Source organism: Ursus arctos, unplaced genomic scaffold, assembly GCF_023065955.2.
Source record: "Ursus arctos isolate Adak ecotype North America unplaced genomic scaffold, UrsArc2.0 scaffold_28, whole genome shotgun sequence".
Lineage (NCBI taxonomy): Eukaryota > Metazoa > Chordata > Mammalia > Carnivora > Ursidae > Ursus > Ursus arctos.
This window is the reverse complement of record NW_026622963.1, coordinates 36,723,896-36,748,250: the sequence shown is the minus strand read 5'-3', so window position 1 is coordinate 36,748,250 and position 24,355 is coordinate 36,723,896. Positions and strand designations below refer to the sequence as shown.

General features: G+C 51.1%; 1 protein-coding gene across 1 annotated transcript in view; it reads right to left on the bottom strand.

Annotated features, from left to right (window-relative positions):
• TMC3 (transmembrane channel like 3) overlaps window positions 1-23,613 on the bottom strand; it is a 39,233-nt gene extending 15,620 nt beyond the window's left edge. The window contains exons 1-12 of the mRNA XM_026510575.4: window positions 23,397-23,613; window positions 22,013-22,159; window positions 18,282-18,357; window positions 12,835-12,916; window positions 10,042-10,148; window positions 9,185-9,283; window positions 8,940-9,082; window positions 7,371-7,518; window positions 6,724-6,767; window positions 4,084-4,231; window positions 2,647-2,756; window positions 273-351 (exon numbers count right to left, since the gene is read on the bottom strand). Of these exons, the coding sequence (XP_026366360.3) occupies window positions 273-351; window positions 2,647-2,756; window positions 4,084-4,231; window positions 6,724-6,767; window positions 7,371-7,518; window positions 8,940-9,082; window positions 9,185-9,283; window positions 10,042-10,148; window positions 12,835-12,916; window positions 18,282-18,357; window positions 22,013-22,159; window positions 23,397-23,485 (1,272 nt within the window). The 5' untranslated portion in view covers window positions 23,486-23,613. The remainder of the gene's footprint in view (window positions 1-272; window positions 352-2,646; window positions 2,757-4,083; window positions 4,232-6,723; window positions 6,768-7,370; window positions 7,519-8,939; window positions 9,083-9,184; window positions 9,284-10,041; window positions 10,149-12,834; window positions 12,917-18,281; window positions 18,358-22,012; window positions 22,160-23,396) is intronic.
• Between the last annotated feature and the right edge of the window lie 742 nt (window positions 23,614-24,355).

Sequence of the window (24,355 nt, the reverse complement as noted above, 5' to 3'; positions counted from 1 at the left end):
TCCCTCGCCCTAAACCCTGGCCTTGCTTTCTTTACCTTAGAAATGGGGCTAAATCTTCTCTCTTTACCTCGAGATGACCACAGCTGAGTTGAGTTTTGAACGTGATGTATAGAGTGCAAGTATCAGCAGTGATGACGTCCGCAGGGATGGTGTGTGCGTGTGTGCATGCACATGTGTGTGTGTGCGTGTGCACGTCTGTGTGCACCTGCACGTGTATGCGCCTGTGCGGCCGCGGGGCGGGGAAGGGGCTTCCGCCCAGGACGGGTGCTCACCTCGGTGCTCATGCTGTTGACTTTGTCCAGCAGCGCGATGATCAGGCTGTAGAGGTTCCCCAGGTACAGCACAAGGACCCTGAAAGACAAGACCGCCTCGAGAGACAAGACCGCGCGTGGGAGCCCGTGGCCAGACTGCCGTCAGTCCGGAGGGACTCCCACGGTCCTGCTAAGCCGGCGGCGGCCACACTAGGTTTCTTTCAGAATCACGGATGGGGGAGCATTTCAAAAATACAGAATTCCAGAACCCATCCTGCTAGAGTCAGGCTGGATGGGGTCTGGGGACCCCTTTCTAACCCTCCCAGGTGATCCCACTGAGGCCCATGCTTGGCTCAGCGTTTTAAACCACTCGTGTAGCAGAAGGAGTGTGAGCGGAGGAAGCTGGGCTCTGAAGTGTAGTGATTTCTGGTGTATAAAGTGTTTTTCCAGGCAGGATCTCATTTGAATGTCACAACTGTGAGGCTCACATGATTATAACCCCTGCTTGAGGACAAGTAGATTGAAACATGGTGACGGGTGGGGGGTCGTGCAGGCGAGCTGCTCAGGTTCACACAGTTTGCAAAAGGCAGAACACGGTTTCAGGATCTCGGGGTCTGCTTCTGAGATGCAGGGTGAGTGGTCAGCTGTTCCGGGGGACTGCGGGCAGCTGTGTGCAGGTGGGATCCGCTGACCAGCAATCCAAGACTTGCCGCCAGTCTCCCCGGAGCTGGAAGGCTTTGGAAGCATCTTGGCGTTTCCCAGGACGTAGCCTTGAGCCTTATCAGAAACGTGTCTGGGACAGCGAGATGGGAAAGGACAGTGGCAGGTTCACCAACACCTCCCACGGACACTGATTCACACTTAAGGGGTTAGGAAACTAATACAGGTGGATGAAAAAGAGAAAGCAGCTTATCCTGAGGACAAGACTCCAAGTTGAAGCTTTGCGTGGCCCCCTGGTGCCCACAGGCCCCGTCCTTCCACAGATGCAGGCTGACCGACACCTGCGTGGGAGCGAGCAGAGGGCATTGGGGGCACCGCTGCAGCCAGCCCTGGCTCTTCCCGTGGCTCCCTGCTCACCGAGCCGGGACCTGTCCATCTCTGCGTTCAGGGTACCCAGCACACGGCCAGACCCTCAGCGTGCGCTCGGAAGTGCTGCCCAGTGAAGAGTGGGAGGACTTGCTCCCGCTGTCCTGCTCTCCCAGTGCTCTGGTCCTCACTGCGTCTTGGACAGAAGGCGACACGGGTGGCTGGTGAACTAAATGGAACTTAATGGAACTAAAATAGTATGTCTTGCTCTTATTACCAGAATTAGCCCTCATTTGTCTGGGGCGCGTCTCTTGATGCCTCTGTTTCTCTAGTTTTAAATGTGAATAACGAGACCAATCTGCGTAATAGGATTGCTGTTAGGACAAATGCAATAATAGAATTGATCGTCCCAGTGCCTGCTGGTGAGGAAGGAGCTGAGGAAGACGCTTCTCCCTCAGGTCAAGATCGGTGCTGAGCGGAGTACAAAGACCCAGGTTCCAGCTCTCGAGAATCTCAGCCCTGAGCCACCCAGGGCCAGCAGATGTCCGCAGACCTCTGGCTCTTCTAGTCCTGTTTTCCTATCTTTGAAATGACAGTTGAATTTCAGGGGGTGGCAAACGACAGCCTTCAGGCCAAATCCTAGCCTCACCTATTTTTGTAAATAAAATTGTAAGGGACATGGCCACAACCCCTCGTTGACGAATTGTCCCCTGGCCACTTTCATGCCACAACCTCAGGGTCCAGCAGGAGCAGCAGAGACGGGTCCCTGCGGAACCTAAACTGTTCACTGCCTGGCCCTCCTCAGAACATGCTCGCCAGCTCCCGAACGAGGGGAGCCTTTCCCGAGGCAGGTGGATGATGGGCTCTGCACAAAGTTACCACGTGGGACAAGAGGAAGGGCGCTGAGGCAGAGGCAAAGCCGGGCTCTGCTCGCCCAGTGAGCCACCCCTGCCTACAGCCTCCCTGTCTACTGCAGAGATGAGGGCATCGCCCTCCAGAAGAAGGGGAGTTTTTGGGGAGACGGAAGGAAGCCGGCGCTAGAAATGGATGTGGCTGCTCTGTCCCTGTGGGTTCCCCAGGACACCCTGTCAGACCCGCCAGCACCACCTGCTGTCCCTCCACCCCCCATCCTGGCGCCGCCCTGTCCGTTCCTCTCTCCCCGCCCCCCCCCACTTCCCCCCTTTCTCTCCTGCAGCATCGTCCCGCTTTCCTGGAGCATCCCACTTTCCTTGAGATGCATCCAGAGGGGAAGCTCCGTGCGAGGTTTGGGGGGCAGTGAAGCAATCCTGGCTCTTGAGGGACGTGGGTTCCCATTGCGGCGGGCACGCAGGGGCTGCACCACGTGGCGGTTCCCACAGGGCTGTCGTACCTTGCCAGCTGGAAGCGCAGCGTGGTTCGTGGGTGGTACATCTCCAGGGCGGCGATGAGGTCGAAGGCTGAGGGCGCCAGCATGGTGACCAGGGAGACCACCACGCTCACCTGCCAAGACAGTGCCAGCCGTGAGTCCCAGGGTCCCCAGCCCAGCCTCACCTACCACACGCTGGCCTCCTGCTCTACCATTTGGTCCACGGCCACTCCGAGGGCTGTGCGGTTCCTACACGGAAAGCCTCCCACAAATCCCTGCCAGCTAGCTGTTTCCCAGAGGCCACCGCCACTTTGTCGTGGGCTTATTCCTGCAGGAGTTGTCTTTGATCCGAGAGGCTCACACTTGCTGCTGGGGAATCTCGAGCATTTTGGCCACATTTCCCAAGTGCCCTGCCGTTCTGCTTATCTTGGGTGGCAGACGGAGGTGACCCCAAATATTACAAATAGGAAAGGGGGCGAGTTGACATGTAATCAAGTATTCTTTCTGTACATGGAAGAGAAATTATCTAGAGGATTATACTTGGCTCTTGTTTGTCTGCACTTCTGGTAACTTAAAGAGGACATTTTGCTGGTAACGGGGAGGTGGGAGCCAAAGAAAGACGTAATTTCTGAATATGCCCTTAAAAACTTGATCTATCTGCAAACACACAAGCACGTATTTACATAACCCCCTGAACTGGCATGAAATAGAAGGAGGTCTGAGAAAAGATGACCTCGTATCATCTCAGATTCTGAACAACTACCATACGTTGAGGTTAAAGTGTAAGCATCCTGTCACCTACACGCTCTGCTTTACAAATCCCGTGCATGACGCTTCTTTCCACCGCAGTGGTTGGAGAGAGGGCCTCCGTGCATCGTCTGCCTTTCAAATCTTTGCAGGAAAAGTGAACACAGCAGTCTTACTGCAAATATTAAGAATTATAAGACGGTTCCTAACTCTCCTTTTGGCCATTTGCCGTCATGAGGATATTCACATAAACAAAGGGAAGAGATCTTTTAACAAACAAGCTTAGGAAGCACTGTTTGTAATTCAGAAAGACAGAAACGGCCTCCAAGAGCTGGCCCGTGGCCAGCTGTGACACGTGCCGTGGAAACGGTTCGGGCATCACAGCCTGTCTGCAGGTGAAGCCCATTTCTGGAAATGCACCTTTTGAGACCAGCCCAGCACAGTCGGCAAGATGCAAAGGTAAGCAATGGGATGGACGCTTGGAGGCCGTGTTGAATGAGAACCTCTCCCGATCGAGGCCAATAAAGCCATTTAGCCAGGTCTTGGCGTCGCCACTCTGGCTCAAAGCCCTTGCAGTTCGGGCTCTAGGACCAGAGGACTAAGTTCCTCCAGGGAGACATTTCTAGCTAGCCTGCCTAAGACACAACACAGCAGGAGAGGCCAGGCTGCTCTGGCGTCCCTCCGGGAGGGCGCGTGCGGTCGCGCGGCGGGTACCTCGTTCTTTTCCCAGAGCGTCAGCTCCTTCTTTGACTGCTCCAGCCTCTGGGACCGGTCCACCACGAAGTAGATGAGGGAGATGCTGCCCGCGAGCGACAGAAGCACCAGGATGTTGGCGACGACCCTCAGACAGACGGTCACCACCCTGCGGGGAGAGGCAGCGTGAGGACGGTCCGCTGGGCCGCGATGCACGGACACCAGGTAGCAACGGGACCCGTCCACGGTCCCGTCAATCTTCTGCCCTGCAGAGCTAGTGCCCTTCCCTTCACCCCACCCCCACCTGGGTCCAAAGTCCTCCTTTCCTAAGGGATCCACAGTGACTTACGAATCTGACCAACTACCATGGGTAGGACTTTAACCCTACGTCGTGAGTCTGACGCTGAACGTAGATTTGCGCGGGGGGAGACTTCTGCTGCAGCCTCAGCTCCTACAACAGGCCCGGCGTGTACAAACACGTTGTAGCTTTAGTCTAGGTGAGCGAGCAAAAGAAGAGCAGCCCGATGCCATGAGATGGAACGGGGACTTGCCCGTCCTTCCTAACACTGGGCAACACTCATGGACTCCACTTGGCTGACTTTTCAGGGCGTCTGCTTCTGACGTTGAAGCCCGTCTTAGCTGGGGTCTCCCTGCAAGCAGAGCCTCAGGCAGTGGCCTGTTTTCAAGTGGTTTATTTGGGTCACGATCCCAGAAGGTCTGGGGGTGAGGCGGGAGGAGGAGCTGTTAGGACAAGGGTGCGTGGTGGACTTGGCCACGGCGGGAGGCCACTGCAGGGCCTTCCGAGGGGCTGGGGAGCTGCATCGCTGAACGGTCCGCCCACAGAGAAGCAGGGAAGCTTTTGTCATCGCTCATGTCCCTGCTGGTCAAGGGTGGCTCCCTGAGCATGAAGCCCCACCATTGCCCCCAGCCTCCAGATTCCCGTGCACGTGCACTGTCGGGGGTTTGGTGGGTGCCCTGGGGCAGCAGGTACCGGCGAGGGGTGAGGGGCCTGTGCACGCAGCGGGGGCATCTACACAGCCCTGCAAGGCCCGCCCGGCGGCAGGCACTGGAGGACCAGGTGTGGCCGGGAGGATCTGAAGGGTGTGGAGAGGTGTACCCTCCTGTCTGTAAAGCACAATTCCACCTCTGGGTGACCTTGGACTGGTCACGACAGCTCCCTCTGCCGGAGTCTTGGCCCTTCATCTGTTCAAGGAAGAAGCTTACTCCCAAATGAAACGATAAACATCACCTTGTCCTTCTGTGGAGAACTTTACATAAAATGGAAAATCTGAGCGAGAGTGAGGCCCATTAATACCATTCTGGTGCTTCTTCACTCCCTCTCCTCCCCAGACCGTGCTGACGTCATTGGTAGGGTCAGGTGGGTCATGCACTATAGTCCCCCGTGTCCCCTCCAGCACCTGCTGGTCCTTGGGCTGATTGCTCCAGAAAATGCACATGATGGGTGCAGGGTGAAGTCCCCAGTCGAATGTTCATTTTTCCCTGTCTCTACCCTCTTCCTTCCCCGTCCTGTGATAATATCCTGGATAACCCAGAATGCCTACTACACCTCCATTTTCCCCAAGTTTTAGCAGAATCGGGAGGATTCAGGATTTGTGTGATTCAGGAAGAGAGAGGAGAAGCACGTTATTCTTCCGTTGACACATTTGCTTATAGTAATGCACGACCCAGGTTCACATCTTTGAACTGGAATGCTGCAGTTTTTAAATTTGAGGGAACGCCAAAATCACCGGCAAGGTTTGGCTTTGCAAGGTTTGCTAACAAGGTGGATTCTCATGTCCCACTTCCAGAAGTTGTAATTCGGGGAATCAGGGTGGGTGCCAAAGTGGTCTACACGTTGTGTGCCCTGGGGTGATTCGGATGGGTGGGTGCTCTCTGCCCTCTGAGAAGCATGGATGGAGCCCCACCCTCATTTCACGGGGGAGGAAGTGGGGCCTGGAAAGGCCAGGGGACCTTATCAGGTCATGGAAGCTAATGATAAAAGGAGGGCTGGAGCCCCTCATCCGGCTCCCTATGGAGAGTCCTTCCACAGCCTGCCTCCCCCCTCGCATCCTTGCTCCATCAGGCTTTCTGCATCATGGGAACTACTCAAGGCGCTAAAGAACCAAGAACCAGTGAGGACATCAGAGAGCAGACAGGCCGTCCCGTGAGGACGGGGCACTGGCCCTTCTGTGTCATCGGCTCTCTTTTGCAGAAGGGCCTCGCCTCTCCAAGGCAGCCCTCAAATCCCGGAGAAGGAGTTCGGATCCGAGACACCACTTTGGAAGGCTCGTCAACAAGAACGGGATGCTACTTGTGTCTCAGGCCCTCAGGGATCAGTTGCTAAATAAGGTAGCTTTCGCTTTTGCAGCGAACTAGAAACCGGCACCAAAAATACCTCTTTTATCATCGAAGTGAAAGAAATCGGTCAACTTCAGCACTCTCACCCTGTCACCCCATCGAAGGAGGGAGGAACCCCTCTTAAATACTGCTGTCGAGGCTTTGCAGGCTTCCCACGTGTCCCCTTCCTAGAAGGACAGATTTTAAGGGGAAAGAAGAGCTGCCTGACAACGTGCGAAAATAAGATCGAGATGGGCTGGTGAGTTTGGTACCGAGTTAAGATAGCTTATCAATGAATGGAGCGTGGGGAGGGTCCATACATACAGGTTTTTGCTTTTCCTCTTTTCCTGCTCTTCCAGGATAGCCTCCTTTAAGAAAAGACACATCCGAATTAAAAGCTTAACCTTGTCATTAATCATACGTCTTTAGAAATATTTCCTAGTAAGAAATGACTTACTGTCTTTAATTGAGATTTTATTAACATCAATGCTTTGTATACTAATAAGTAGATGGGAAAAAAGCGGGGCTTGGGCAGAGGAGTGAAAGGGCACATCATTTATGTGAGTGAAATAATCTAGATTTTTTTACCCCAAAGGGGCAATATTTAGCGGTCTGCACTGCTCAGTAGACCCAAGTCCCCGAGCGGGTTTGATGACATCGTCCTCCGAGCTAACGCTAAAGCTCACGTCCCCTACACGTCTGCATGTATTTGCCCAGCAGTTACCGGCAATATGGTCCCCATCCATTATGCAAAGTATCAAAAATACACCAACTGGAATTTAAGGGGAACGAAATGAAAAACTTAGAAGGAAGAGTTTCGCAACGTCTCTTCGTGTGTTCCATGGCATTGGTGGTGCGCGGTGGCCATCCCGTGGAGCCACCACCCTGCCCGGGGAGCACCGGGAGGAGGACCGCTGGCACCTCCCCCAGGAGCCCTGACCTCCCCCGGCCCCGCCACGTCGCCCACTCACCCTGATGCTGTTCACGATGGCGGCCGTTTTGCTCTCGGCGGCCTCTGGGTTGCCGATGAGGTAATCCCAGGCGCAGAAGACCCGCCAGCAGAAGGTGTAGTTCTCATTGGAGGCACTGGCCAGGCTGTTTCGGGAGTTCTTTGCCATCCTGCGAGAGAGGGGCCAGGACGGGGCAGGTGACAGCAGGGTCGAGCTGGGTCCCGTCCTCCCGGGGCTGCTGCCGGTCCACACGGGGCCCTGGTGTGAATGAGAACGCGCGGCCGGCCCCATCCGGGCGCTGGGTTCAGCCCCCCCTTGTGGGGAAACCGCACTGGCCGGTTGTGGGGTGAGCCCGTTTGACAAGCAGCCTCGCCACTGTGGCGGCCAGGAGGTCACCGAGGTGTGTGCGCCCGTCGGGCCAGCCTGTCCCGTCTCTGGGCAGTGTGGTTGTGAAGTCAAACTCCCCTTAGAGCCGATCAGTCTTCCTGGAGGTCCTGCCCATGGAGGCGCGGCGACCCCACCTCAGGGAGCCACTCGGGTCCCTCCAGCCCACGGTGCCCCTTAGACGCCTCTGAAGGCAGGAGTCTGCATCCCTCCTCCGGGGGAAGTCCCTTGCCCTTCAGACTGTCTCTCCGGTTATCCTCTCCCTCTGTAGTCCCTTGTCCTGAGTTTGCCTCCATCTGTGTCCTAAACTGAAACATCTAGCGAAGGGCATGTCTTGCAGGTGGGGCCTTGAGGCCCCCAGAAGCTAAGCGGGGAAGCTTCTTGTGAACCGAAGGCCCCCAGGTCACCCTACACCCCCTCAGGATTTTGTTGTTTGATGGGGATGGCGATGTTAAGGATCGTTTTTTACCTCAAGCACTTGTATCTGCACTGGGCTAAGATGCCCCACGAGGCAGGTGACAAGACACAGTGGGACACACAAGGCAGACGGAAGTAGCAGGTGAGCCAGGCGGGGAGGGGCCAGGTTCTCCCTGGCTGGGAGCCTGCCCGTCGTACGCTGTAGCCAGCTCCAATATAGAAGCACTGAACGTGAACGCCGGCAGGGAACCTGGCTGTCTTCTGAGCCAACCTGCCCATTTTACAAATGAGGCCCAGAGAGGGGACGGGAGTTGCCATAGGTCTCATGGTGGGGATGATGCGGGAGTCCTGACCCCCAGCCCCTTTGTTTTCCTTGCACTGTGCTTCCTCTCAGTGAGAAACTGGGTGTGCAAACAGCATCATGACACAGACGGGCCTGGCCCTTGCAGGGTTTGTAGCTAGGTCACAGGTCCACGTAAGCCAAAGGACGATGCAACCTCTGGTCACTTAGACCATGCTGTTCCTGTCTCTGTGAGTGCAGTCACTAAATTGTCTGAAATTACATCGGCTGCTAAGCCTATTGATTCTTGTCTCTCCACACCCAACACGGAACCTGGCACAAAGCAGTGAATGTCGAATGAGTGTTGGTTACAGTGAGCATATCTCTTTTAGCCTTGGTCTCCCCATCTGCAGAATGGGTACAGTTATGCCTGAACTGTACGAGTTACTGACCAGACTGAGATCCCTCAGATCATCCCTGGCATATGGAGAGAAACTGAGTAGCCATACTTTTTCAGGAGGATGATGAAGCTGTAAGCAAACACGGCCATCCCCACCAGGAAATACGCCAAGGGCAGCCGGTAGCCAGCTCTCCCGATCCTTCGCTCCCTGCCGTAGTAGCCGTAGAAGAGCACCGAGTACTGCAGATAGCCCTGCCGAGAGAGCAGTCAGCGTCATCTCCCAGCCCAGCTTCCGGAGCGGCTGCCCGGCCAGCCCCCTCTCAAGACGAGAGTTCCGCCAAGCCTCAGCCTCACCCCCAGGGACCAGACGGTGTCCAGGTCTTGAGCAGAAGCCATGTGCTCCTTGGGGATGGTCTTGCTGGCCGTGCTTCCGAAGGGCTGGCCTGCAATGAGCTGGTAGAGAGAACAGGATGTCCCGTGATCCTCTGGGGGTAGGAGGGGACCAGAAGAAAAGGGGTGGCCGATCCCCAGACCCCCACGTCCTGGGAAGGCTCTGCGTGTACGAGATCTCTAGCGGCTGTCTTTCTGCTTGATTCTCACTAACGGAACAGTCATTCTGGGTGGGCCAAGTTTCTTTTTGCTTGATCAGCCTGCCTGGGTGTCCTCTGGCTGGGCTCCTACAGGTGGATTTCCGAGGTCACTGGGTTTCTGCACAGGAAATAGCCCCATTTACTTCGAGGACGAAGTTTAGTTGAGAAGTGGGCTTTATTTTATCGCGGTGCGGGTGAACTGGCCCGCACGCCAAACCCTGCCTGTCTCCTCCTTTTGTGTGGTCCAAGAGCTAAGAATCGTGCTTGCATTTTTAAACGGTTGGGAAAAAAAGTCAAAAGAAGAATATATTGGGACACTTAGGAATGCTATGACAGCCAAACTTCAGTATCCATAAATATCGATAAATAAAATTTGATTGGAACAGAGGCGGCATTATTAGTGTATCATCTTTCACACTGCGTGGGGGATGGGAGCGGGGTCACCCAAAGCCCCCACTATTCGATACCCGGCCCCTCACGGAAGAGGTTGGCTGTGTCCTGCATCAACGCACGGGTCATCCTTCCCACGAGGATAAGGAGGGTTGTCGCTTTACAGGACTGCGCTGGCCTCCCTTGTTTTGAACGGATGGCCCTTCTTATTTCCCCTACACCAGTTCTTACCTCTGGAATGACAATAAAAGCAGCCGTCATTATTGTCAGCACAATGTTTATCCCAAACAGCCATCTCAGGAATATGAAGTAGGAGGCAACGCCAGACCCAAAGTGACCTAAAAAAACGCCAGACAACAACCACAGGGGAAAACAGTATCAACAGGATGAACGGGATAAAATCCGCACAGTGCAAAGTTCTCTGCAGAGCAACACTGCAATTTTTGGGGGATCAGGACAAAGACAAAGAATGCCATTTTTGTACCAATGGGGGTGTTCCCCCAAAATAGTCATTTACGGAGGTCAAGGTGCTCATTAGTATTTCCACTTATAAGCACAGGAAAAGAAAACTGTAATTTAATTATTTCCCTAATGACATATTCACCTAAAATACTTGTCAAATTCACATTTCACATATGTTCAGAAGAATCGGCAATCTTCTGAAAATTGGATATATGTTTTTTCATTCTGTATAGTTTTGAGAATTCCAAGGATTTTTCTTGGAATTATTTTGTCTTAATTTCAAGATATATACCAATTTGCTAGGTGTTAACATTAGGGGAAACTGGGTGAAGGAATTACAGGAACTTTACAACTTTTCTAGATAGCTAAACTTTTCTATATCTCTATTTTATTCTAAAGCAAAAAAAAGTGTATTCAAGCCCAAACTTCTACTAAGAAACTAAGGGAGCACGGAAAGGAGATGAGGATGTGGGTGATTTGTGCTATCCTTAGAAAAAAAAAATCTCTCGAATTTTTACTTCAAATTTAGTTTGTGTTTGTCATAATAATGGGAAAACACAAAGCATCACCAAGAAAACAAAAACATGACCTATTCTGAGCTCACTAAATTAAAATCACTACTAGAATGAGTTTCTAGTAAACTTTTAGTGTGACCCCCATTCTTATTCTCTATGTGTAGATTTTTTGTATAAAATTGGCATCTTGAGTTCTTAATGTATTACGAGCATTTTCTCATGCAAAAAAGATTCTATAAAATACATTGTGTTGTTTCATCAACTGAGTTTTCTGTAATTTATTTAACGTATCCCCACTACTTGATACTTAAGCTTCCGACTTTGCACAAGGTAGGGGATTCACTAGGGGAAGTAAGTCTGCAATACATAATTTCCCTTCAAGGGCAGGTTTCCTAGAAGCAGAGCCCCAGGAAGAGATCCTGATCACGTGACACACTGAGGACGTGCTCTCTGGAGAAAGGGAGTGGGGGGAAGGGGAGGCTCGGGGGAGGTGGAGGGGGTGGAGAGCTAAGCAAGCACGTGGTCTTTGCTGGAGCCTGACTTCTTGGGGGACCCTGGAAGGCGAATTGCACAACACAGTTGGTCCACTTTGCACAAGGAGCCAGACTTGACTCCCCTTATTTCGGCACTGCCTCCCTCTAGGCCCTCTCTTGGGGCCCAGGATGGGGTAGGGGGAAGGAGGGGGCAGGTGATGTGTGCCCAGCAGCTGGAACAGTGCAGGCCCAGGGCCATTCTCCAGGGAAGGGGGCAGCTGTGAGTCACAGCACGGACACCCAGAGCAGCCGAGAAAAGCTGGACCGGCCAAGAAATCCGGGTGGGGCACCAACTTGGTCCTTGTGCATTGATTGTGTTGTGGTCTTGTTTCTCTGGTTGTTAGGGAATGGGAGAGTTTTATCAAAGAGCACAAACATTATGAAGGCTTTGGTTACAAATTTTAACTTTCCCCTAGCAATGCTGGTCCAATGTACATTCCCACCCACTGTGTAGGAAAAAAACACTAACTTCCATTGAAATGCTGAAAATCGTTGTTTCTCCACTTGCCAGCATTTAGCTTTGTTGTTTTAGGGTATGTACAATGTCTTTTGTGGGTAATTAAATACAGTGCTATTTTCCTTGATGATTTCCTTCTTTACTCACAGAGAGGTTTGCATTCTGAGATCACATGCTCTGTATTTCCTTTAATTATTGAGTGGTTCTCTATCTTCTATTTAATAGCTCCTGGAACCCGACAGGGAAGGGTCTAAGCGTCCTCTTGGTTCAACTGCTGCAGTGTTTATAATGTTTGAACATTTTGGTTATGTGAGTTCATTTGTGTTTTTCTTAAAAAAATTTTTTTTTGGATGAGTCTTTTTGATGTGTTTCTTCCGTATAAGTCTTAATGATCATTTTGCTGAGTACAAAAAATAAACCCCATTACATTGCGATTTCTACTGGAATTGCATTAAACTTGTAAACTGATGTCGAGAGAATCCACGTCTTCCAAATACTAAATCATCCTATGTCTCGGCACGAGACTCTGGAAATACCTGAGGCCCAATCTCACAGTTTCCTTCACTACAGACTCACTGTTAGGTTTATTCCCGCCCTTCTCTGGCACGTGTCACGTGTGCGTGTGTCACGTGTGCGTGTGTGTTGTGTGTCTACGTGTGTGACTATGTCGTGAAGGTGGCTTATTTATTTTTCAGACCATGCTTTCTGAATGGTTACAGTCGCCTCGAAGAAGAAGCTCATCTCTGAGGTTTTGTCTGGCAATTGCTCACTCTTCTGCTGTTTTTCACCTGATCCTTCAGGGTCCCTGTTGGGTCTGCTTCTGAATGGAGAGCCAGAAAAGCAGAGCCACAGAGAATGTGGGTCGGCTATCGTCCCAGGAGGAGCGGTGGGACAGATGTCTTCCATCCCCCCCTCCCTGCCCTGTCCCATGTCCAGCCCCGCTCCACACCACGTGACCGTGGCCGTGGTGGCGCCGTGTGGGGACCGGGACGCCCGGCCCCTTCTCGGGCTGCTGGCACCGCACCCCCGCCCCACTCCTCCGCGCGCCCGCACTTACTCTCAATTTTCTTTATCCTCATTTCCCAGGGAATGAACATGACCATGAAGTTACAGGCCAGGCGTGCAAACTTCCTCCAGAGCTGAAAAGGAGGGAGTGGGGTTAGAGAACTTCACAGTTGTCAACGTGGCAGTGACTTGGGATGCTAAGGTCCTGAGTGGAGCACAGGCTCCCACACACACTGTCCGATGCCTTCAATTACGTTTTTGCAGGACTTTGGGCAATACTAGGACCAAAGCAGCGCCCTCGTCTCCTCCGCGCTCCCGTTCGGGGAAGGGCACCTGCTTCGGGCTCTGAGTTGTGCTGTCTGTACCCAGGTGCCCATGCTCCAGGGTCACACCGGCCTTACTCCTCCCATTCCTGCTCTGGGGACTAAAAGCAGTGGAAATTCCTTGAGGAGTAATGTCCAAATGCACCCAGTTGACCCCGCTCTGAGAGTGGGGCCCAGGAGTCCACATGGCCAGCAAACTGCCCACCCGGGGGTTCCTAATTCCCTGTTTTGGGGACGAGGAGTCGAGAACACTCCCTGAATGTGAGCTCCTCACGCACCTCCCGTCCTGCATCTGTGTTTGTCTCCCCCCCTCTCTCCCGGCCACTGCTGCCAGCAGCGAGATCTAGAAATTTGTCTTGTGTGTTTAAGATGCAATTACCAAAAGTTCAGAATCTTTATTATTTTTTTCTTTTTCCTCCAAGGAGAATAAAGTGGAATGTGCCCTGACACTGGCTCGGCTCTCCCACAATATTGGCAGGCTGTTCATTTTAACACACAAACAATCTGGGTTTGTGTTGGAAGCAAATGATATCATTGCAGAAAGAAGGCCGGCAAATGTAATTACAGCATTCTGAGCTCTGAGACAGCACATGGTTCTGACGCAGACACGCATGCTAATGTCCTTCGGGACGTGTCTGCTAAGGCCAGAACGGCTGCTTGTAAATGAAAGTCTGTTTGAATTTTATCAGACGTTGCAATTGTTCGTCTTCTGTTCATGGTTCCAGACCCAGCTCAAACCTAACCACGCCCATGATGAGTTCACGCAGCTTCTCTGGAGAGAGAAATAGATCCTTCTCTCGGTAAAGCTCACAGCAATCGCTATCCCTGTAATGTTGATCAGAGCCTACCTCGTGCTGCCCCGAGATTTTCCCCGTAGCCTACGTGCTGTAGCCCGGTGGGGAAGACCAAAGTTTTGCTCTTTCCTCCCCTACGGCGTGCAGAGGCAGGGTGCTCAAACAGCCTTGGGGGCAGGTTTGGTGTTGGAAAGCAGTGAGTCTCTGGCCCACTGTGAGTGAAGTCCCCAAGTGTCAGAGGCCCTGGGCGGGGGGACCCACACCTGAGTTCGAGCTCCAGCTCAACCGCTATTCTACTATGTGCTCCTGGGAAAGGGATTTTCTTTCTTTGGGATTCAATTTCCTCGTCTGGATGAGAAGCAGGATTCAATCAGTGGTATTCAGAGTTACTCTTTCAATTTAAATTTTGGTTGAATTTCAATGAGAATTTCACACACTAAAGCTGAGTAACTTTTGTAGGTAAGGGATGCAAAACCTCCTCATGAGAGAAGTCAGGGGCACTGAACCCCAACACTCATTCTGGTAATGCAAGTCTACACCAGCTTCCTGAAGGGGCCTCCGAGAGGTAAGTGTGATTGAAAAGCGTGATTTGTTGACAGCCAAGATTCGATAAGGCATGGGAAAATATGCTTGTCTGCTGATTTGCACCAAATCTCCATGGAAAGCCCTGAAACTCTGAAATGATTTGAGATTTTAAGAGCAAAGCAAAATCAAAACAAAGCAAAACCAAAAGGCAAACTTGGAAGAAATAGGTCTTAATTGTGGGCCTGGGTTATTGGGTACCAAAAATAAGAAAAAGTTCATCCTTTCCTCTTTGGAACAGCCTGTAAAGTTGCCTAGAACAAAGGTGTTCTAGCAACAGGTATTACAGTTTATGAAAAATAAATTCTTCCAGAGCGTGTACTGAGCACCTACGTGTGTTTCCAGTACCGCGGCTGCAAATGGACAAGACGTAGGAGACGTCAGCTGGCACAGAGCTCGCATCCAGGTAGAGGGAAGGCAGCAACAGACGAGTCAACGCCACAGGGGGACATGGCCCATTGGGACTGGAGGAGAAAGCTCTATTAAACAAGGGGATCAGGAGAGGTCCATCTGGGGAGCTGAGACTTGAATGAAAAGGAATTGCTATTTCAAACAAGAATAAATTGGTAGAGGAGCTATCTAGGAGGGCAGGGCAGCCAGTAACATGCGTGAGTTAGCACGTGCTGGGCATTTTACAGTAGAGGATGGAAGAGGGGGAAGTGGGGTGAGATCCAATAGGTAGGCAATGCCCCGACCAGGTAGGTCATGGGAAAGACTTAGATTTAATTCTAAGTGTAATGAAAGCCTATCTATGTATCCATTATCTATCTATGTATCTATCTGTGTATCTATGTATCTCTCACTCTCTCTATCATCATCTATCATCTATCTATCTATCTATCTATCTATCTATCTATCTATCTATCTATATTTTAGGTAAGGGCTGGCATGAGCAGTTTACTGTCTCAAGGATTGCCTGGCTGCTGTGTGGAAGAGAGTGGATGACTGGGGTCTGTGCAGGGAGGAAGCAGGAGGACCTGCCAGGAGCTCTGTCAGTCTATCTACCATCATGGGCAGGTGCCAAGTCACATGACGAAGGCTCTCAGGAAAGGTGACCTCCTTTGTTGGTATTGTGTGAGACACAAAGGACATAGACTATTAGAACCAGAAGGAATCTTGAGAATTGAACTTGAAAGCCAAAGTCAGAGCGGGGAACCAATGGCAGAGGGACCTGAGTGTCCTGACACCTGCTGGAGTGACTTCTGGGGTCCCGGTGGTCTCACACATGCACACCTGGCTTCCTTCAGAAACACAGACGTTTTCTGGTGCTGAAGGCAGACTGTCTGTAAAGAGCTGGAATCGAGTGGAGACCCATGTGAACGGGGGCTGCAGGCTGGAAACAGGGAGGGCTCCCCAGCCTGCCTTGTGTGGGCAGCTCTATGAGTGGGACCACGATCTCAGTGCTGGGACTCATGGAGAGTGGGTAGCTCACAAAATTTACTATTTGGAAAACAGTTATCATCTTCAGCGTATAAACCAAGGGCTGTAACTGGATGGGCTGCAGGCAATGCGCCAGCTGGCTAGACACCTGTTTTCTCTACCTGGCAGCTGGAGCGGATGCTGATCCCTAGTGGTTCATATCAAAATTCCTGGTGTAAAAAAAGGTGGAGGAACACAGTTCTGAAGCTGGGGAGGGGAAGAACCAAAGCGTGAAGAAGACGGGTGGGCGGATGGCTTTTCTTGGGCATTTTACTGCGTCCCCAGAAAGCAGAGAAAGCTGAGTCTGGACTATTTCGTCACCCCAGTGCCTGGAACAAAACGTGGCACGTGGGTTCAACTGAATTGGATCGAACCACTTTCTGTGGGGCCCTTGCTCCTAGAAAGGCAGGCAGCTGGGTCTGCCTGGCACCATGGAAAGCCTTGGGGCAAGCTCTCGGTGAGGCTGAACATTCAGATTCCCTTTCTCATTGTAGTCACCCTGCTCCTAATAATTCAGCCCGTTATCAAATTACATCTTTTTTTATAAAGATTTTATTTATTTATTTGACAGAGAGAGAGACAGCCAGCGAGGGAGGGAACATAAGCAGGGGGAGTGGGAGAGGAAGAAGCAGGCTCCCAGAGGAGGAGCCTGACGTGGGGCTCGATCCCAGAACGCCGGGATCACGCCCTGAGCCGAAGGCAGGCGCTTACCCGCTGAGCCACCCAGGCGCCCCTATCAAATTACATCTTAATCGTATTGATCTTACTTCTCACTGTTATATATGACAGGTTGTCTGAACTCAAGTGAAGGTCCTGTTAGTATTTCCAAGTGTTTCCAATAGCATTTCATCCTGTCTGTTTAGGGGAAATAAGAAGGGAGCACATATGCTCATTACTCAAGAGATACACTTGTTTTCTGTATTTGTTCCATAAACTCCATCATAGCGTGACAGGCATAAGCAGTCATGGGTAATCTTGGTCACGGGTTAGATTCGAGTTTTCAGGCCGAGTCTGTGGAAAGTAAGGGGACAGCCAAGGCAGAACCTCGGAGAACTTTTGAGATTTTATAATTTTTCAGCTATGTAAAGTTCACGGCCAGCTTTAATGTAAACCTCATTAAGAATCCTTTTTTTGTTTCAGAGAATCTAAAAGGAGTGCATCGGTCAGCTTTTGTCTGTTAAAGTATAGCAGACTTTAAAAAAATACAATATCCAATATTGGGAAGAATATTATGAAAACAGTAAACTTGTATCTGTCAAGATCGACTATAAAGGGTTTTGGAAAATAGTTTATTAATATTTATCAAAAGCCAAAAAAATGAATTATATTTTTTTCTATGGTGACTATAGTTCTGGTATTGATCCTAGGAGAGGTATTTTAAAAGGTAGGAAAAGGGGACACTTGGGTGGCTCAGTCAGTTAAGCATCTACCTTTGGCTCAGGTCATAATCCCAGGGTCCTGGGGTCGAGTCCTGTGGTTGGGGGGGGCTTCTGCTCAGCAGGGAGCCTGCTTCTCCCTCCCCCCCCCACTTGTGCGTGTTCTCTTTCTCTCTCTCTCTCTCAAATAAATAAAATCTTTCAAAAAATAATTCAATAAAAGGTAGGAAAAGCAATATGTGGAAAGATATTCCTTGCAGGGTTATTAATAATAATGAAAAATTATAAACAACTTAAATATTCACCAGCAAATAACTAATTAAGTTAATGTGCGTTTATCTGTCATGGACAACAGTATGTGTAAAAAATACGTAGCAAGATGGAAAAATCCTTCTGTTACGTGTGGGGTTAAGTGAAAAAGGAAGCAAGACAAAAAGGCTGTATACTATAATTACTCTCAGTGAGAATTATATATTCAGTAACTGGAATATGAGATTTTAAAAAAGACACTATATAAGGGCATGATTTTTTTCTTTGTCTTCTAAACATTTATGAAAATTACTCTCAACAGATAACTTCAGTATATATTAAAGTTTAGCTTTAAGGAACTGAATGGAAAAAACAAACAAACCCAAACCTTAGCACTGAATTATAAAGCGAACGTTGGAATATATGAGTAACGTTCTCATTACAAGACGGGCAGTGAACAAAACCTACACATATGAGTGGGAGTAAGTCAGGAAGGATGCTGGGTCGTTTCTCAAGGGAAGATGCTGTTCTCGGGTGAGTTAGGCTCACCCAGGGTCATGTACCATTGGCAGGTGACCACATCCGGGACTAAGCTCCAGGTTCTGGGACGTGCAGACCTTGCAGCTCACGGCACTGCTCTCGGCTGCAAGGACGGATGTGCACAGCCCGTGTACAGTGACAGGCACAGTGGCACGCAACTCCCTGGCCCCCGGACCGCAAGAGGGGGTGGGAGTGCCCGTGAACACATGCTCTCACCTCGGCACCTGCCGCTTGGTAGCCGCGGGTCCTGGTTAGCCTCCCTTCAAACTTCAGCACAATCTCCTTAGCTCGCCTGAGAGAAGAAAAACACAGCAGTGAGCACGATTTTATCATACCCGCTATCTTGGCAAAATGTGTGAAAGTGCGACAGGAGCAGGTGGCCAAAAGGTGAGGGGACAAGATGCCGGGATATTTCCTGACCTCTGGCCACCAGAAAGCTCCTTTAAAAAATACTTTCTGAAAAAAAAATGTAAATGGATAAATTCTTAGAAAATGATGATCAATGATGAAATGAGTTGCAACGAATTTCCTGAAGCCCTTCCCTGATTGTTGTCTGCGAATCAGTCATGAGCGGGTTGGTGGGGGAGTCCTGGCAGTGACCACTAGGGGGTCTCACCCCTCCCCTTAACCTCAGCAGCCTTCCTCCGGCAGCCTCGTCTCTGGAAGTCCAAGTCAGACCTAGTCTCGGAGAACCTGTCTGGAGGAAAGGGTGGTGTCTGCATAGCCACAAAGAACCCGATTCAGCCCACAAAGACTGCTGACATGCTAACTGACCACTTTGGTGAGCGGAGCCGAGGTCCCCCCCTAAATGGTTAATCCCTGAAATGCACTGAGTTCTCCACGGGGATAGATGGTTAAATCCACACCGGCAGGGACAGCAGGATTCGACAATCAATGTCAGCACCAATGGGACAGACGGCAGTCAAGGACCCTTAGAGGTGAATGTCACCTTCAGGGCGACCTCATCTGACGCTGCGCTGATGAGACCCTCGTTATCCGTGGCCATACCCCCTCCTCTTGATCATGCTTGGTGCTGAAAGGCTTGGTTCCCTGGAGAGCCCCGGTCGCTGCTAGGGAGGTCTTGCATGTGCACCCCAACAGCCTTTTAGCAACACCCACTGCTTCCAAGTCTTTCCCTGAGAGACGCGGAAACTAGCTGACTCCCTTTCCCACCGAGTGAGACGCAAGCTAATCAGAGTGCTCGCTGGGTTTTGGAGCGCTGGGCCCTCCTTGCCGCCCCTCCCGGCTCCCTGGCCCTGCCCATGCCCTGGCTTCATTCCAGATAGAACCACAAATGCAGGCAGGGGTGAGGGTTGATGCTCTGCCCTGCCCAGCATCTAAAAGATGGAGGCCTGTACATGTGGAATAATTTATTTCAATTCATTATTTATAATTTTCTTCCTGCAGACGTTTTCTGCACACTGACTTGGGTCAAGCACGGCCGGACACAGAGGTACGTAAGACACAGTCATTGAGCTGGAAGAGCCTGGGGCTAACAGGGCGACGGAGAGTGGCTGTGGTGAGAGTATGAGATCTGAGGGGCCAGGGGGGAGCCACCACACCTGGACCTCCTCATGGACCCAGGTTGACTTGAGGGCACCGAGCACTTGCTTCGCTGCGCGGGACACGAGCCTGTGCCCTGGCCTCCCGGACAGTGCTCCTCCAGGCTGAGCGAGGGCTCCTGCTTTTCTCTGCGACCGCGCCCCCTCCCGGGCTCCTCACGGGGTCAGGCTTCAGTGGTCTCTGTGCTTTCCAGATGCCTCCTCGGCAAATTCGCCGAGGGAGACGTTGCTCCAGGAGCTTCTCAAGGTGACCAGGGAGGAGACGTGGGGCCCAGGGCATGATAAACGGGCGTGCTCAGAGGCCGAGCCGCCTTTGAGGGCCTGACCGCCGGCCCCGGGGAACCAATGTGGCCCTGTCGGCGCCCGGGCTGAGCCCCCGGCCAGGCGTCAGCCCCAGGGCCTGGTTTGCCCTTTTGACAGAAAAGTGATCATTTGCTGTGCTCTGCCTGCAGGCTGAAAAGACTTAGTGTCTTATCAATAATTAATGATCATTAATTACTAATTAGTAATTACTAATTACTCCTGCTAACCAGTAATCAGCCATCAGCAGTGGCATTTCTGCATGATTTTTTAAAAACTCAGATACAACACATGACCTTTTTTTGTTTTGGGATAAATTGCCCTAATGATTCCTTTGGCGGAGTTCCTCTGTTTCAACAGAACGTGGGTGTTGGGGTCAGAGAGCCCGGGGTTCAAAGCTCAGGGCCGCTCTCGGAGGCTGTGCATCCTGGGGCAAGCCATTTCACGTCTCTGAGCATCGGTCTTCTATCTGAAGTTGCCATCCCCACTCAAGGAACCAGACGTGGGGGGGCTGGTATCAGACAAGGAGGATTAACCAGAAACTGCTGAGCCTAGACACGACAGGCACCCTTAGCCATCTGCCGGGCCACCTGAGGGCCGGCTGCATCTTGGGCCACCTGCAAGAGCATGATGCACGAGGGAGCCGACAAAGCTGCTATTAAATGGGAGAGAAATGCGAAGCCTGATCGCAGACCTGGGGAGGAGGGGCTGCGTGCTTGGCCTCTGGAAAGGGCGCTAACAAGGTTCTGAGCCTGTCCTCGCCTCGCCGGGTGCCCGATGATTAGGCTGCGGTCTGTTTCTCCAGGAAGGTCCACTTAACAGGTCAGAGTAGCTCATTGAGACCGTTCAATTAACTCCCTCTGCTGTGACCCGGGCAGCAGCGTCATCCATCAGGACTCACTGGCGGGCCGTGACCACCCTGTATCAGAGACCGCTCGAGGCGCTCACACGGCTCATCCCATTTAACCCTGGGACTCTCCGTGGATCTCAGACTTCAGTAGGCGAAAGAATCCACCTGAATGCCTGTTAAAAATACCGGCCCCCCTCTCCCATACTTTCTGTTCGGCAGGTCTAAGAGCAATCGGGGATTCTGGGTCTTTACCAAACCCCTGCTTGCTTAACGGGGCACATTTTGAACAGTGTTGCAGGTGCCATTCAACACCATCGCCTCAACTTTAAAGAGAAAGAAAGTGGCCAAGAAATTAAGAGAGTGACCCAACAGCACATAGCTCAGGACTAGCAACCTGTCTGCAACTCTTTGGCTGTTCACTGTTATCTAAACAGATTCCCTGGTGTGACTCTAAGGATCATAGTTACCTGGTTTCCCACAGAATCTGGTTTCCCCCCAGATTTCCAGCCCAGCAGGTGGAATTACCGTCTGTTTTCATCCCGGCTTAGAGACTTGCCTCCGGGGAGTTTGGTTATTTTGTTCACCTCGAGACACAGTGCTAACATCTAGTGTTTGAAAGGAAGGTAGAAAACCACAAACTCCACCAACACACACACACACACACACACACACACGACACACACACATACACACACATACACACACATACACACACATATACGCACATACACACATACACACACACACATACACACACATACACACATACACACACATATACACACACATACACACGACATACACACACACATACACACATACACACACATACACACGACACACACATACACACGACATACACACACATACACACATGCACACATACACACACACAGATACACACATACACACATACACACACACATACACACGACACACACACACACATACACACGACATACACACACATATACGCACATACACACATACACACATGCACACATACACACATACACACACAGATACACACATACACACACACATACACACATACACACACACACACACTCACAGAGATACTGGCCACCTGAGGCCCTTGTGACTTCTCTGCGTCAGATCCAGAGTGCCTGCCCGCCACTCTCATGTGGTCTTTGTGCTCATTTCCTGGGGCAGGACAGGGCGGTTTCGTGGAAAGCATATTTGCAATAATCAATACTGGCTGTCCAAGCCCTTACCTCAGTGCTCCCAGCTTCTGTGCCATGGTCCAGGGTCTGCAGCGAATGTTTGCCATGAGATCTTTCTGGAACTGTATATTCTGGAAGATTTGTTCTGGATCATTGCTGTCCCCTGTCTCATCAGCATTAAAGCTGTCATCCAAGTTGCTGAATGGATCGAGGCATTAAGGAGGAAATCTGATTAGTAGAATTGCTTCCAGCAAAGATCTTGCCCGGGGCACGTTCAGCATCTTGCTGCCCCTGGGTCATCTGTATGAAGTTTGTATGTATAGAGGGAGAGGGACCGGGACCCGGGGAGGCAGAGGGAGAATTTGGCAATCTTGGGCAACACTGAAGCACATTCATTGGAGTCTGTCACTTTGGCGGGTCAATGAAAGAAAATGGTTTCTCTGGATGAAAGGTTTTATCGGAAGACGTCATAAAAGGAGACAAGAGGGTGCTTATGAACAATTCCTGAATAGCAGCCTCTTTGATGGCAAAACAATGTCTATTTCAGGCTATTGAAATAATCACTAATTTCAGAGACTGGGCTCCTCCCTGTCCCCCATTTTGCCTGGAGGCAAAATAAAGAAAAGCCAAATGCTGTCATCCAGAGGACCCCCCCCCCCCACGTGCCCACTTCCATTCTTGGAAACTGAGATAGCGGAGGCAGAACAGGCAGCAACGTCTAGAAACAAGAATGTAGCCGAGCAGATTTATGTGGGCAGATATCACAGGGAAAGAGTTACTGTGTAGGAGAACCATTTTCCCACATTTGCAACATTTATTCCCAATAACAATTGATGCGCTAACCCTAATGGGACTTTCAGGAGGATAGGAGGGCTCTGCTGCTTGATCAATGATGCATGTCAAAGTAAAAGGAAATAACTCCTTTGCTCTTCCCTGATTCAGACGGTTTTTTACTTACTCATAGGAGAACCTTCTCCAATTTCTCCAAATTAATGGAGGTTTTAATATACCTTTATAAATACCTAACAGATTCAAACAGCACTCCCCCACTTCTTCCTAGCCCGAAGCCTTTCCCAACAGACACCTTATTTATTATGACAGATGTATTATCTGCTCTCTTGACATCGCAGATTGAGTCAACAGAGAGAAAACAGAAAACGCATGCCTGTGGGTTCGGCCAGGTTGGGGTACCTTGGATTCGGGTCCCCTGGTCAATAAGCAGGTAGAGCCTTCTCTCCCTGTGCACATTGTCAAGGTGGCCGGCCCCGTTGTGCAAAAGCCCAGGGAAAGGAGTTTCTGAGTTCATTCTGAGGGACAGGGCAGCGGGATGGGGACTTTGTCCTCTGGTCGGACGCAGGCAGGGCGCTGGTGACTCGGGCTCTGCTCCTCCGCACACCAGCCCCCTTCGCCCGGCAGGTGGAGGGAACCCACTCACCTGAGCAGCAGGGACTCCTGGTAGAGGTAGTGCTGGCTGGGCTTTCTCCGGACGCTTCTGTAGCGTTGGCATGCCTTCGACGGCTTCATGGGGGCTGACCTGCTGCCAGTGGCCCCGAGGGGCCGGCAGGGTCCCAGGAAGCCGGCAGCAGGGGTCTGCTCCAGCCGAGGCTTCTAGGGGAGCCGCTAGGCTGCGGTGCTCCCCGGCTCTCAGGAGCAAGAGTGCGCGTCTGCAGCGAGCCTGGCGAGGAGGCCAGCTGTGCATATGTAATGCTAAGGTGTCTGCGCGGCTGAGATTGGCTGGAGTCATCCGACAAAGGCGGGAGGCTTGGCCAGGCTGAGCCAGGGAGCCCTAGGTGCTGCCCAAATCCTCACATCCGTGACCCCTCGTACTCTGCAAACCTCAGAGCCTTTACATCTATTCCTGTGACTGGTGTTGGCAAAATAGACAGAACGCAGGGCATAGGGGTTTTCCCCCCCATGTTTTTACCTCTCAAGGAAGAGGCTTGGAGTGAGATTCCTGCCTGCGTTCGCACGGCAGAGTCCAGGAGAGGAAGTCATAACGTCGTACGTGTTTATTTTTCTCTCAGCCTTCTTTTTCTATTTGGAGAAAAGTCACATCCCCAGCAATGCTGCACGATGAATATTGCATACTCCCAGCCCAGATCCACTAGTCGCTGACATTTTGCCCCCTCTGCTTTATTTCTATTTATTTACTTTCCCCCAACCCCAATGACAAGTATGTTTCAGAAAAATAATGACACTTCTTCCCAAAATATTTCATCGTGATATTCATAATAATCAAAATAACATTTTCTTACATTTTACATTTTCTAAGTGTGGCCACATTAGTCAACAGGATAATCATACGAGTAGGAGTGGGGTGAAGAGCTTTTAAGAGGCACCCTGGAGTTTCACAATAAGAAGGCGAGAATTGGAGAGAGTAGACGCTCCCACAGG